This window comes from Rhipicephalus microplus, chromosome 4, assembly GCF_043290135.1.
Source record: "Rhipicephalus microplus isolate Deutch F79 chromosome 4, USDA_Rmic, whole genome shotgun sequence".
Classification (NCBI taxonomy): domain Eukaryota; kingdom Metazoa; phylum Arthropoda; class Arachnida; order Ixodida; family Ixodidae; genus Rhipicephalus; species Rhipicephalus microplus.
The window spans coordinates 59293415-59309004 of NC_134703.1; the positions used below are offsets into that span (position 1 = coordinate 59293415).

The window sequence follows — 15590 nt, forward strand, 5'->3', positions numbered from 1 at the left end:
GCATACTCTTGAAAAAGTGCTTGCACATTCTGAACTTGTTCAGCAGTGAGGTGTGGTGATAGCTTGACATCCGTGCTGAACTGCGTGCGATACAAGCTCAATATGGGCATTTGTTTGACTTCGTCTTCTTCTTCGGGGAGATTTTCGTGGAGCTCTGCAACAACTGACACCTGTTGTGGTTCCGTCACTTCGCGCTCTTCGTATTTTTTGAGCATGTTGATATGAAAAATCTTGTTTTTCCCAAACACATCGATGACGTAGTCGACATCATTTTTCCGTTCGATGACTTGGAACGGCCCTTTCCACTGCATTAACAGCTTGTTGGAGTCAGTCGGGAGCAGAATTAAAACCTTGTTGCCTGGGCATAATTTTCTAGGGCGACTTTTCCTGTCATAATAGGTTTTCTGCTTCACACGAGCCTTCTCCAGCTGTTCATGGGCTATCTTGCAAGTCTCCTCTAGGCGATTGCGCAAATCAAAGACGTAGGTGTAAGTCGTCCGCGTTTCTGCGTCTAGCCCCTCATTTGTCCACAGTTCTCTCAGCACGGTTAGCGGTCCTCGGACGTGGCGGCCGTAAATGAGCTGAAACGGAGAGAACCCGAGGCTTGTCTGTGGAACTTCCCTATATGCAAAGAGTAGCGGAGCTAGGTACCTGTCCCAAGATCGAGGTCTCTCTTGGCACATTCTCTTTAGCATTGTCTTCAGGGTGCCATTAAATTTCTCCACGAGACCGTTCGCCATCGCATGATATGGGGTTGTCTTTAGCATCTTCACGGAGAGAAGCCTGCTAACCTCGTTCATTAATTCTGAGGTAAAACTTGCCCCTTGGTCGGTGACGATTTCCTTTGGCAAGCCGATGCGGGAAAAAATCTCGATGAGTGCTTCCGCAATGTGAACTGCGTCGATTGCGGGCAATGCTACAGCGTCAGGGTAGCGAGTCGCAAAATCGATAAGTGTCAGAACATATCGGTTCCCACGGTCCGATCTTGGTGAAAATGGGCCGATTAAATCAACCGCGACCCTTTCAAAAGGTGTCCGGATAAGAGGCATGTTGCCTAGTGGTGCGACTCCAACTTTTCCTTTAGGGGTAGTTCTCTGGCACTTGTCGCAAGACTTGACAAAGCGCTTTACGTCTCCGTTCAGGTCAGGCCAATAAAATTCTTCTAGGACACGACCAGTAGTTCTTTTGATGCCTTGGTGTCCCGCCATGATACTGCCATGAGCAATGTCCAGTATGCCTACCCGGAACGCTTTCGGAGTGACCAGCTGTTTAAACGTCCTGCCAGTGGCAAGGCGGTAGCGTCGATAAAGCAATCCTTTATCTTCGATGAAATCGTAACAGTGGCCCTTTCCCGATTTGAACTCTTTATTCACTTTAGCAAAGACAGCTTTGAGTGTCGGGTCATTTCGCTGTTCCTCGGCGAGTTGGGCTCTGGTAACGTCAGGTAAGAGCGTTGTTGACACGTACAAAGGCCTGATATTTTCTTGACCTTGTTGATTGGCTTTGGTTTTTGCCACGCTTGAAGAAGCAGATCTTGAGGTGACAGGTGACTTGGTCGGGTGTGCTTGCGCAGGTAGCTCATCCACCTGGGTATGAGTCGCCTGCTTCCAGTCAGAATCTGGATCATATGGTCCTCTGACGCCTGGAAGATTTCCCAGCACAAGGTCATAGAGGGGTTGATCCATACAAGCCACTTTCAGCATCCCTGTGAAGTACGGCGTGTTGACTTGTACAATAGCTTCCGGGAGATGGCTAGTTGACCTGTCTAGGAGAACGACACTGATTTTCTTGCCTGTCAGGCACACATCAGGAACGAGCTCGCGTCGGACGATTGCCGTGTTGCATCCCGTATCGCGTAAGACTCGAACCTCTCTTCCTAGCAGCAGACCTTCGACCACTGGCATCCCGTCGGCCAGGAAACGTATTGTACCCTGCACGTTCTTGTCGTCGTGGTGACTTGAGCAAGGAATCTTCCCTCCTGGACGCTTGGCTGTTTTTCTAGCACCAGCCCGGGCAGAGTCAGGTTCGCTAAATGCGCACGAAGAACTCGGTTTGTTGTTCCCATGCTGGTTTCGGCAAGTTTCTGTGACATGTCCCGTTTTACCGCACAACTTGCATTTCAGCATCTGCTTAGGTGGATTGCGGCAGTCAGGAGCCAAATGTCCGAAACGATGACACAGGATACACTTGAGTTGCGGTTTCCGCGACGCTTCGGTAGGCTTTCCACTGGATTCTTTCGCGGGGTCAGGACCTTTTCCTATATTAGTCAAATTCTGCGCCTCAAGGAAGCGATCCGTCAAATTAGCAAGTTCATCTAGTGACTTGCACTCTCGCTCTTTTAAGAAAACAACCAGCTTTGGATGGCAACAACGCAAGAATTGCTCAGAGATTACGTGATCCCTTAGCCCTTCATAGGTTTGGGATACGTTTGCCATGTCTATCCAATGGTCGAAATAACTGGTAATTCTTGCTGCTAACTGTCGTCCAGTTTCACCATCTGCTGCTCGTGCTTTCCGAAACTTATCTTGGTAGCCTTGAGCCGTAAACTGAAATCTCTGCAGTAGCGCTTTCTTTACTTTTTGGTAGTCCAGCGAATCAGCGGCAGTCATTCGGCCTATCACGGTTAACGCGTCACCCGTTAGGCACAGGCTAACAGCGAGACCCCATTTTTCTTGCGGCCAATCCTGTCCTGTGGCTACGCGCTCGAATCGCTGCAGATACGCGTGCAGATCATCGCGTTTCTCGTCAAATACAGGCAGTAACTTCTGCGGATTGAGGGGTGAGGAGGTGCTGGGCGCAGTCAAAGCGTCATTAGCTGCTACAGGCATATTCTGAGCTCCTTCCTGAAGCTTTACCTTAAGCTGCAGAATTTCACGCTGCCTCTCGTCAGCTTCTTTGGCTGCCTCTCGCTCTGCAGCTCTCTCATCCCTTAGCTTAGCCTGTTGGGCCTCAATCCACTTGTTTAGCTCTGCACCCGAGAACCCTAGTTGGAGCCCTATAGCGGCGAGTTTTTCCAAGTCCATGGTGCAGTCTGAACGTGTGTCTGCCTCGAGCGAAACTGTCTTCTTTCACTGGTTTAACGAGCGGATCCTGGCAGGCTCGCCAGTTTGTGATGTTATAGGGGCAGGACCGCTCCAGAAAGAATCAGACAGCACGCCAGTGCACGAACACACGTCCAACTTCTATTGTACCCTTCACACATGGACAACCCACACATTACGAAGTTCCTAACACAAAAACACGCGGCTAAACTAAATGAATAAGTAGAACGTTCGGCCTACAGTTCAGGTCGTCGGGGTAGTAGCCTGGGCCGTCGTTGATGCCCCGTCGGCAACATTCAGTGGCGAAGTCGACGTTGGGCGGCGTCGTCACCTGCAGTGACGAAGTCGGGAGACGCAGGGTCGCCGCGTCGAACTCCAGTGGCTCAGCGCCACTGTCGACGAACTGGAGCCGACGACCCACGTGTTCCGGCGGCAGGGAGTTGTGCCCTTGAGCACCTGCAGTCCGCCTCGGAAACCCACGCCAGCCCTCCTGGAACAGCGGCGCAAGGGCAGGTTCAGGCACCCGGCGCCAGCTCTCCACGACCAGCGGGACAAGGACAGGTTCAGGAACCTGGCGCCAGCTCTCCTAGACCGGTCGTCTAGCGGAGGCTGAGCTGTCCACTCGGCTAGTACGAGTGTCGCGACGTGGCCTGGGTCGTACCTATGGGCCAGACGCCCAACGAGGTAGTCCTGCCTCGAACGACGTACCTCTCGCACTGCCGAAGGCACGGGTCACGCACGCTCGAGGCCGCGCCTCACGAGCTGTCGTCTTCCTCGTAGGCACCGCCCGGCACATACACGCACACATCACATCCTCTTCGCCACCGCACGGCACACTATTGTCGTTTTTTTTTAGTTTCTGTTTCGCGCCCGCGCAGCACATATTATGACACAGCCCACTGTACAGAGCGCTATACACCGCACGCAAGGATAAGAATGTACTTAAACGAGTTTTAAAATGCCGGCAGCTCCAAGTTCAAAGACGTTCTTTTTTTTTTTTCAATTACACACTGGTACTCTTCCTGTAAGAGGAGCGTGGGCTTTATGTGCCTTGGCGATCTCACTGTCTAATCTGTAAGAAACCGGAAACTATTGATCATATTTTCCTGCACTGTTAGAAAGGAGTTTACTTTTGGGACGTATTACAAAGGACCATTAAAAAAGAGTTTCCGTTAGACCCTCATGGCATCAGGTATTTGGCAATAGAGAATGAAGATGGATTAGCTTTCGATTTCATCATGATGACTGCCTTGCACAGTATATGGTGCTCTAGAATGGCTGGATTGCACTGAGACACTGACAGGAGACATGCAAGAGAGTATTTTAAAGAAACCAACTCAAGGTTTCTCGAGGTAGTAAGAGCAGACGAATGTGCACCTTTATGGTTAGAAAGGGTAGATGCCCTACTGACCATGAAGGGATTCTAGGACGTGATGTGTTATAGTAATGCTTGACGACCATAGTTATTTTTGTTCGTTGTGTATTGTAATATCTTTGTCTTAGCACCCCGTGTGTGAAGTTTAACCAAAAAATTAAGAAAAAAAAGCCTTTCGGTGGCTTAGTGGTTAACGCGTCGTATTCACGACTCTGAAGTTCTACGTTTGATTCCACGCGGCGGAGTCTTTTTTAATGTTTTTTCTTGCGTTTTCATATATATAGATACGGTGCATGACGCCGAAGCCTGCGGCGAAATCCAGCCGGGATTGTCCATATAATTTCTACGTAATAAAATAAATTTTTCTCAAAAAGTGTTCCTTTGCAAGGTTTTGTGAACGACTTATCCTCACGTGCAACGATAAGCCATTAGATGCTTTCAACTGACGTTTCCACTTTCTGTAGCGCACGTAATGTATTGTTGCTCCATAGAGTCGCCTCAAGTGCCTCAGTTTTGGAGCATCGGCTGCTAAAGTGCATAAACATGTTGGATCGCCCTTATTTCTTACAAGATTGAAGCAGCGCTAGGTGACATGTGCTTCCTATATAGTAAAGTGATCAAGATTACTTACCGTACCTCTCCGCTCTCACTGTATGTCACTTTGCTGATTGTTTGCACTTCGTTTGAGAGTGAAGACCAGCGTTAAAGGGAGAGCCTGAATACAACGTCACACAATATTAAGTACTACGAAGGTCATCGATGGCTCGTATCAGTATCATATTGTCTGTGTGTGTGGGAGGGGGAGGCATCTGCTTGTGTCTCGGTCGAAGGAGAGAGGGGGGTGGTGGTGACAAACCACTTCACTTCACACCGAGTGGACGTGCCATCACAGGGCTGAAAGACCCACCGCCAACATGTCGTGAATATTTCAGCACACTTTTTTCCAACACCTTCGCAGTTTCCTAGCTGCACAAAATAAGCACAACAGCGCAAAAATAAAAAACAAAAAAATTCTGGGGCCATTACCTTTGCTTGTTGACTAGAGAGATGCGCTCGCAGAAAAAAAGGTAGGAAAGATACAAGAAAACACAAAAAGATAAGAAGCGATCGAAAGAACAGGAGAGAACTTAAGGACGTGTAACAAAAGCGAGTGCAATCCTTGGCGCTGCTGCCATCGATCGCAAGGTTTATATCCGGACGACCGCTTTTGTCTCCTGCGCTTTATGTGCCCATTGTGTGTTTTATGCGGCATCAGTCTTTCCTATATGGACAGTTCTTGCATGGCTGCATTATTATCCTTCACGGCCTTGTGGTGGCAGCCATATTTCTTTATCGTACTTGTGAGCATGATGTTTATTGTGTGCTTTTCGCTCTTTTATGACCGCCAGTTATACATAGGAGTCTTTGGACAACCGTTCTCTCTTGTTGTGGCTTTTGACTGTTCACGTGTGGCAGACTGCGCATCGGTTGAGGAGACAAGAATAACGTAGATGGAATGTATGAAGGACACACAATTAGGTATTGGCCAAATGTATGCTCGTACGACGCAGCTTCGTTAGCGACACTCTTTGGAGGGCTAGACGACTACTGTTAATGTTGTTAATGTGCGAAAATTTCCTTCGATCAGTTATTTCTCTCTGATCAGTTATTTCGCTCTGATCCCTCACTCTGCCATGTTCTCGAATGTCCTCCCTTCTTCGGAGATTCACGAACATTCGGAAAAGTGTTGGCCTCAAAACGTGGAGTTGTGAAATTGTGAATTGGAGCACTAAATTTGTATATCATCAACGACTACTTGTAGTGTTTCTGTACGACTGCGACGCATTCAATTTCAATAGATACGTTATCACTTGGAGATTGAATGTTATGAACATGTTTAGCACTATTAGCCGCTGTGACCTTTAAGTGGTAATTCTGCTGTTCTATCTGATTTTGATCGCAACTATAGCTGACACTTTGAAAATTCGGGTTTGGGGCAAAGTGAAGCACGAGATAGTCATACGTTTTTATTTTTACAAATAATGATACATAACGCCTCATATTAAACTTTTTGCTTTTCACGCTTGGAAAATTGCGCTCAAAATTTTGAGGATAACTGCAATTTTTAGACATCATAAACTCAAAAAAACACTGGGATGGACTCACTCGGGAAGCTATCCCAGAAGTCAGGAATATCTTTGCTCAAGATGAACACGAAAACGCAAAAAAGAAAACAATGTCAGGTTGGTTGCTCTTTCGAAGAAAGAGGCCTTAATACTAACGTGCAAAGGGCACTCGATTAATGAAATTGTGCACCGATTTCGCACTTATGCAGTAATTACTAATTTTTACACCAATGGCCAAACACCGCATTATCAGGGTTACAGTTCGCAACAGTTTACGTCTTATCGCCAGATATACCTTTTTCATTTGCTATGGGCGGGCGAGATGCATGAATTTGTATTAAAAATATTATGAACAGCACTTTCTTGTCTGCTTCCTGGCCATCTGCTATAAACATTAAAATCAATAAAATGCTGAGCAATAAGTAGTAACACGAGTGACAACTACTGCTAGTAACGATTCTTTAATACATTATAACGTCACCTAAAAGCGCAGAAAAGCTGCATGAGTCATGTTGAATCATATGAACTCTTGCGATTGCGTATCATTTTGGCTGCAACATACGCCCTCCCACCCCCCACCAAAAAAAAAGAAACAATTGCAACCACGGTTCTACTATCAGCCAGCCTACGCAGCGCATTTCGGTAGCACTCCGAAACAGAAAGCATCGTGCCCCCCACGCTAAGAGTGGCTGCAGATGCGAAAGGCCGTAAGCGTCGCCATAGTCCAGCTAGCTGAGTCGTAAAACAGCTATGCCTCCACTCCCACTACTCCTTTAGGTACACAACCCCGAAGAAAAGAATGCCAGCCTATAAAAACGAGAGACCGAGCATTGTTTCTGCCTTTCCGGGTCACGGGGCGAGCTCCGTGTCGTTTGTTGCTCGAGAGCAAGCGAGGCCACGGGAGGAAACGTCTCGGGCATCCTCTGGGCGCTTTTTCTTGGCCGCGCGTGAACGGCGAGCTTTGTTGTTCGAAAAACAATAAAAGAAGATGAAGGAGAGAAGAGCCTGGGAATTCGCCGAGAAAATGGCGCGAAGAAAACAAAAAAAAAATGGGGACGAAACTCCCCACGAAGAAGGCAGCAAAGAGCAGCCCGGGGCGCAGCAACCGTAGGCGCCCCGATACGTCTAGGAGCAGGGAGCCTCACTTTCTCCCGAAGCTCGCATCCTAAAGGAGAGGGCGCCCGGAGCTGCGCCGCCAGCGCCGCCCTGACGATCGCGATCCGCTCACTTGGCGCCCGGACGCCTATGCGGTGCGTGCGCGGATCGAAACCAACGACGTTCTGCTTGGGCCTCGGCCCAGTTATCTCTGTGCGGTGATCGGGGAAGGGAGTCGCCGACGACCTGCGCTAGAAGGAGTGCCTACACAGTGTGGACACGGCGGCAGCCGCGTCCATGGAGGCAACGTGCCAGCCATGGAGTTGTGTGTCGCGAGCCCCGCCTGTGCCACTTGCATCGGCAGCGACCAGCGTGGTGTACGACGACGTCGCTGGGTCACTCTGTTCTTACTCCTGGTCACTGCGGTGTCAGGTGAGAAGGCGGCAGCTTGAAAGGGTCGGCTAGCGTGACCGCACCGACTGCGGTGCGTGCTCGCGTGCGAACTGTTTTTGCCGCATGCGTTACGCGTTGGCGCGTCTGGGTGTATGCGCGAGTTTGTGTGTGTCGGTGTGCGAAGCCTTTCGAATGTCTTCACAGGGGCAGAGTTTAGCGTGCATATGTGTCCGTGCGTTGAACACCAGCTACTACTTTCTCCAACTACCCTGTTACCATAAAGCGCGTGCGTCGCTCGTGGATACTACGGCATTCCAAGATTTAAGAACATATAGCTTGCATAATGCAGCTTCCTTGCACTCTAGGTTAAATACACTTATACAACTAACACAATTAAGTTATTAATTTACTCCGCCACCATTGTACTGTAAGCCTCACAAGCCATTCTTTGTATGGAGTTATGCTGAATACGAACATAAAACCAGGTGGATTGCAAAGCATAGCCAAAGTATAATACTTTGATCATCCACTTACTGTAGACTCAGACACCCCTGCCTTGTTCTTTTCTAACAGAGCCATGAAACGCAATTGTCCCTAGCAGCCTTCCTCAGAATGAATAATCAAAATCAGTGCGGAACCCTCATAACTGATTTATTGAGAGCCTAAAAGTTCAAGATAGAGAGGAGAATGCGCTTGAGATGAAATCTTCTAACTTTTTCAGAGACACTAGTTAGTGGTCGATGAAAGAATGGGTATGTGTTCAGCGATACTGCAATGCTAGCACCACGCAACACAATTTCTTTTAATGGCTCTGTCTGAGTTGCGTTGAGCAACAGGAGTGGTATGCCTTCTTAACAACAGGAACTTCTGGGCTTTCTCGTATTTATACAGGCAGTTGGCATGGGTTTAGTTGGGCTACGTTATGTTAAGCTTCACAAACTACGCGTATCTTAGAAGTAAAATGGCGGACAAGGTATGATCCGCTTTCTAAGCGTACCCGTATGTGGACATATTTTCCTGTTGGATATCTTTCTGTAGCAGCGCTTGTGTTTTGGTGTGCTCCTAGCCTTCGTGGGTGATAAAAAGATTTATCGAAGTCATTGTCTCCAGGAAGAGATAAAATCGGGTAACAAAGTAACAATTACGAGGGCGTTTCTCGTGTTTTAATATGAACTATATATTGAGAGAAAAAATTGTAGTACTTTCTTAGACTTTTTTGTATCAGTAAAATGTCAGTCACTTGGAAAAAACCAACTCAAATTTTAAGAGTTGCCAATGTACGTGTCATGCTCGAATGCGTGTAATTGCGTGCGTCCATGTGTATATTTATTTTGCGAGTTAGGCATATTTCTAGACGGAGAAGTCAGAATGCGAATCATGATAGCACGCTTAACGATAGATGTATGCGGTTGCGACGTAAAGGATGCCCAATGTACTTTTACACTGTTAGAGGCTGTGTGAACACGACACCAAATTGAGCACCAGTATATTCAGATGGGTTTCTATAAACGCCCGTCGTTAGTGTCAGCACTGTGTTCGTGTGTCTTTCCTTCGTGCGTACGTTTAAATTTAGCTGCAACCATACGACATACAATGTTCTCGTCCGAAAATGCAGCAATGCATGGCAGAACAGTCATGCTATAGCTCGTGCATAGTTGTAATACATGCTCTCTTATACAATAAAAGAAATACTATGAACAACAGCTGAGGTCTTGTGCATATGGACAACGTTCAAGAAAGACCATTCATAATTCTTGTTAATATTAGTGCTAGAAGCTACCAATAATATAGTAACATCCAAATATATATGTTCATGACGGCCGCGTGCCGATGAAGGCGCAATGATTAAGGTTCATGTATCTTCTCGAGATCTTTAAAGCACTTCAAAGGACACGTATGTCCCACGTAATTCTCGGTAAATTTACGTCGATGAGTTTACATGTATATTGACTACAACTAAGCACCTATTATCTATATTTGCTCTTTCTGCACGCTGCCAAGAGCGAAGTTTTAGGTCAGAGTCAATTCATCGCAGGGATAATCTCATATGACTTCTGGTCTCCCTGAACCAGTATTCGACCTTTCATTTCATAACCATGGTTAAATAAGCAGAACTGTGCTGTGAGTTGTCTTCTGACTTCATCGAGCTGCTTTCTTGTCGTTGCATCACTTTGGTCGTAGGTTCGAACGCACAAATCATTTCGTTTGTAAGTTCTCTTTGTCACCGACCTAGCAGCTTCACTAGGGATACATTTAGCGTTAGCTTGCTTGAAATTTACTGATGTTCACTTCTGGCGTAATATATTTCCTTAAGTACGCGCGATGTCTCTTCCTTTCTTTTTATATAAATGTTATTTCTTTTCACTCAGTTATAACAAATGAAAGCTCGTTTATTTACAGAATGCATGCAGTCGAAAAGCTATCTGATTTTGAAGGTATGTGTATGTGCCGAAAACACCAGCCACTTCCGCTTCTTCATTTCATTTTATTTTTTATTACCAACCCTATCCCAAAATAGACTACCAGACGTGATACCTCAAACAGTAAATAAAGAACGATGGCAGCCACTTGTTGAAAACACGGACAGTGTCCATTTCTCTTCTTCTTTAGATTTGTTCGAAGCATTTCTTTAGCGCTTTATTTTAAGGAAAGCTGAGTTACCATTTCAGTGGTAACTCATCCGAACGTGGGACGCGGTAGCGGTGAACGTGTATCAGCAACCACTTTTTACACATCAGCAGCCGCCAGTGACAGGCTGAAAGAGATTTTGTTTGGACAGAATCAACACTAAGATGCTCCCTTCTCGCTTCCAAATGAAAGCAACATTAGCCATCTTTATGTCTTATTTATTTATTTATTTATTTATTTATTTATTTATTTATTTATTTATTCATTTATTTATTTATTATTTCGCAATATGCGGATTTGTAGGAGTTTAGCTTTTGAACAATCTAGCATACGAAAGCATCCAGTACCCGTCCAAAACCCGGCCTTGGCAATCTTCCTTGAAAGCGTGCTTTTCCGCATAGTTGTTGGGCTTGCAAAAAAGCGCACTTTTAAAGAATGAACAAATGACATAAGGTACCAAAGGTATGTAAAAGTCCAAATTATCATGCCCATAAATGGCACAGCGTGCCCCCTCTCCACTTATTCTTTTCGTTGTTGTTGTTGTTGTTGTGCTGCGGCAATTTGTTTTTATTCTTGTGCGGTGCTTCACAGTTTTGTGTTGCGTTGTAACGAAATTTGATTTATGGGGGCGCACATCGAAAGCGAACGCCTCTCTGGTGGAAGATCTCGTTTTGGGTTTATTACCATCACTTGTGTGCACCTCGACTAGCCGCTCAGTGACATAAAAAAGACAATTTCAACGTATTTTCTGAAATCCTCGCTCGTTATCAAGCTGACATTGCCCGTTTCCCCAATCATATCAAGCTTTCGTTTCTCTTTTTTAGGCACATTCAGGCATTGTTCTCATGTCAAACAACACTTTGTAACTTCTGTCGAGCCTATGACGTCGAAAAAAAGAGAAAAGTGCTTGAATTTTGCTTTAAGTACGCTTAGTATATTTGACAAATTAAAAAAAGAAAAATATATGAGCCATTTCAATGTTTGAAGGTGGACGACCATCGACGCCGTTTATGTGATGACACGCGGGTGACACGAAATTTTTTAACAAAGCTCTAAACTCATTCACTGTCTTCGTTTTTGGTCATTATGACAAACGATACACACGCGTTTACTGTCCTGATCCGCCGTAATTAACTTTCTGGAATGGTGGCTTGCTATCTTTTGGCCGTAGGGGCGGTTACGATAGCCTTGGGGTCACCATGGTGCATACTTGTCGGCAAGGGTACCACCTTGCATACGTGCTTATCCAGAAATATATCTATGCATGACCACTGGTAAGCAGTGGGGGTAGTGCATTTTGTGTGCTACTTCAAAGCGAAACCCCTCCAACACAAATCGCGTGAGCATTTGAGATGTAGATGCGCAGTCTGGAGATGAGCAGTCTGGAGTCTGAAGTCTCTCGCGCAGTCTCGAGATGTAGATGTGGAAATCGTCAACGACGTTTACATGCATCCTGCTGCCATCTGTATCCCAGTGAATGTGTGTTGACCAGCTCTATTCTGGCTCTTAGGCGTACTTGGAGGCATGTACAGAGTGTTTACCACAATTCTAGCTGCTCTTCGAGCCAACACTTCACGAACGAATTTAGCTCGAATTCCGCAAACACCATCACAGTCCGTGCTACTTTCATCTGGCGAGGCATACATGATGTATAAATGCGCACACTCTTTGTCTTCTGCTTATGCGACAACGCCTTCTGTTCGCGAGCCTATATATTAATTATAGACGACACCATTGTAGTCGTTAACCTAAAAAAAGGATCAAACCGGGTTTTCAATATATGCCTCAATGTTGATGACTAAAGCCACCTCGTAAAACCGTAGTAAGTTTATTGCACGTGATCAGAGTGCGGACTTTGTTGTTGGAAGGTAGAAAAAATACACGAAGCCCTAAGCATACTCAGCTTTATCGTGAAATTTTGGCTAGAAATTTCTTACTGAACAGGGCCCTATAGCTATCGCAATCGTACGGCTGACTCATACAAGTGCTACTGCAACTGTGTAGAAACTCTTGATCAGGTCTTGCTCTACTGCCCCCACTTTAAATAAATCGCAGGACTAACAGTACACTTTGAGGAGACTGGATGATTGCCCCTTTAAGTAAAAGATGCTGGGTGCATCGTCTTCAAGTACACTCTCGAAGGCAACATCACTCAGTGACTACCTGAGAAACTATGCAGCCAGTGTATGGGTGGCAGGCAATGTGAATCTTCTCTCTCTTTTGCTCCCTCATTCCCCTCTCCCTGTGTGTAGGGTAGCAAACTGTACGTGTGTTGCTAATCTCACTACTCTTTCTATAAAAATATATTGTGTGTGTGTGTGTGTGTGTGTGTGTGTGTGTGTGTGTGTGTGTGTGTGTGTGTGTGTGTGTGTGTGTGTGTGTGTGTGTGTGTGTGTGTGTGTGTGTGTGTGTGTGTGTGTGTGTGTGTGTGTGTGTGTGTGTGTGTGTCATGTTTTGTCAATTCGACAATTACAATCTCTAGTGAGATTCGCGACCAATCAGTTTTATGCAAATTACACGTCAGCAGCTCGAGCTGTTTCAACATTCGAAAGAGACTTGACGTGGGAATTATATTGATTTATCCAGCTGCTGTAGCTGTCCCATCTAGTGACTTTGAAAAACCAATACAATACTACCGTGGGGAGTGAAGTTGCACTCCGTAATAATAAGTATATGGAAAGAAAGAACAATGACAAAAAGAAAACAGAAGCAGAACAAAGAAACAACCTACTACCTTCAAGAACGCACCTACGAAAAGTCGGGGTCTGGGCGTCTCGAGCTCTGCGCCACTTGGAATCGCGGGGTTCAGGACACTCACATACTCGTTTCTCACAATCTCGTCGATTGATTTCTCATTCGATCGGCGAGGGCGCATTCCTCACTCACGAGTGCAACACGAAGGCAAAAATAATAATAATAATAAAGTGGGAGTGGCATAACGTCACAAGTGACTGGTTTCGTTCCACGCAAAAAAAAAGAAAAAAATTCACACACACACACATTGATAAAACGTCACACAAGCATGCACACGCGCGTGCCTTCGCATCGAAACATTTTACGCTCCTATTCTTATACAACCGGACTTTGAAGAACCACGTACGCTACTAAGAGGGAAAGCTCGAGAACCAAAGGCGCTCATTTAGCTGCTGCTTCCAGTGGCACGGTCGTTTATTCCTCCACCTGTTGCCCCAGATAGCGATTTCCCGAGTCCTCGAGCTGGCACCACGCTAAAGGAAGCTAAAGGGCTCCGTTATTCCGAGTGCCATATCTCTCACTCTCTCGCTCTGTGCAAAAGTAGAACGCTGTGGCCGGCTGTCTCCAATCATCATCTGTAATTTCCCCTTCTCCGCAATCCTCAACCACTCCAGCGAAGCGCGGCCATCCAGATCTACCCTTCCCTAACACTCCTACTCTCACAGCCACCCATTTAACACCCTCCTCCCGCTCTCGCATTCCCTCGCCCAGCAGCAGGCCACTCTCTTCCCGCACCCTAATATTTCTTTTCTCTCCCGACTCCTCATTCTTCCCTCCCTCTACATTGACCATTCCGGCCAGCCGGCATGCCGGTCTTGGCCTCTGGTGATGATACTATTTCCCTTTCCTCACTCAGTCTTTTTTCCTCGTGCAAATTACTTCCGCGAATCATGGTCGCATAATTTTCGCTACCCGTCTGATCGTCATCCTTCTTATCGTTGCCACTTGCACTCAGTATTTTTTCACGCATGAGGCCTTTCAACCACATCGGCCCATGTCCAACATAAGGCGCTTGACTCCCGTAGTTACCGTGTAGTATGCCTCACTTCTTTTTTTAATAATGTGGGCAGATGCTGACAGGCTACAAAGGCAACGCGACATAGAAGATCCCTACATTTTATAAGCCGTGTCCCAATGAGCGAGCCGCCAGAGAAAAGTGTCACATCGTAATGGCAAAATGGTGCCGTTTTCTTCTTTTTTCTTCGTGTTTCCTTGCTTCCTCTACCTCTTCACCAGCCGTCTCGTTATTTCTTCGCTAGATCTCTTGACCGTTTTTTTTTTTTTTGAAGAGACACTTCCTAATCCACTTTCGTCGCCTTTTCCATGTTATAATATCTCTTTTTCTACCTCTTTACGCTGGAATTACTCTTTGCTCTCGCATCTTTTTTCTACAGTGGCTCAGGGAAACGAGAAAAAAAATGGTGTGACCTGAGAACGTTCACTGTTTTCGTGTGTGCTCCTTTCTCCTGCTACTCTGCTATGTGACACGTGATGAACAGACAATCTTGGTATTCAGATAGGTAACCGAGCGAAATACGCTCTCTTCCAAGAGAAAGATTACAAATAATTCAAAAATCTAAACTTAGCCCACGAGGCCTTTTTCACAGTTGTTGTTCCTTACATACGTTCTCGCGGAGACCTATAGAGTACCCTCGAGATTATTGGTTTAGCCAGGGAAAGGTGGTAAGGCTTCAACCCCTCCTCTTCCAGAAATGTTTTAATTTTACGTGTGTTAATTACGCGCACACGTACAAACACACACACGGACGTACATAAAGGGTAATGCAACAGCGTCTGCCTCCCCCTCCCCCTCTCTGATGACAGCGAGGATTCCTATAAATGGGGTTGTTATGTGATGACTGTGAGGACTACTATCTCCTTTATGTGCGTTATTCAATCAGTCTACTTTTCCTACATCTCTTTTTTTACCTTTGTAATGTCTGATCTTCATGTTCAGATAATTACTACTACACCATTTTAACGACTGGCTGAGAAGTATTTGGAGAACTTCCCAGCTTCTTTTCACTTCAAGAAAGCTAAATATGGGGTGAGCAGCCTTTAATTATATATATGTTATCAATACAGCTATTGGCTCTCACCAAAGAAAAGAAAAAAAACACAAAAAGATTTAAAGTCAGACGCCCTATCGCATGCCACAGCGTATTGTTCCAGTTCTGTCGTAATTATTTCTTCCCTCCC

General features: G+C 45.9%; 1 protein-coding gene across 2 annotated transcripts in view; it reads left to right on the forward strand.

Annotated features, from left to right (window-relative positions):
• LOC119172017 (uncharacterized) overlaps positions 1-15590 on the forward strand; it is a 121908-nt gene that overhangs the window by 34731 nt on the left and 71587 nt on the right. Inside the window, exon 1 of one of the 2 annotated variants that reach the window (XM_037422981.2) lies at positions 7755-8048. The exons of the other annotated variant lie outside the window; for it this stretch is intronic. Within the exon in view, the coding sequence (XP_037278878.2) occupies positions 7934-8048 (115 nt within the window). The 5' untranslated portion in view covers positions 7755-7933. Of the gene's footprint in view, positions 1-7754; positions 8049-15590 lie in introns of those variants that run through there. 2 annotated transcript variants of the gene reach the window in all.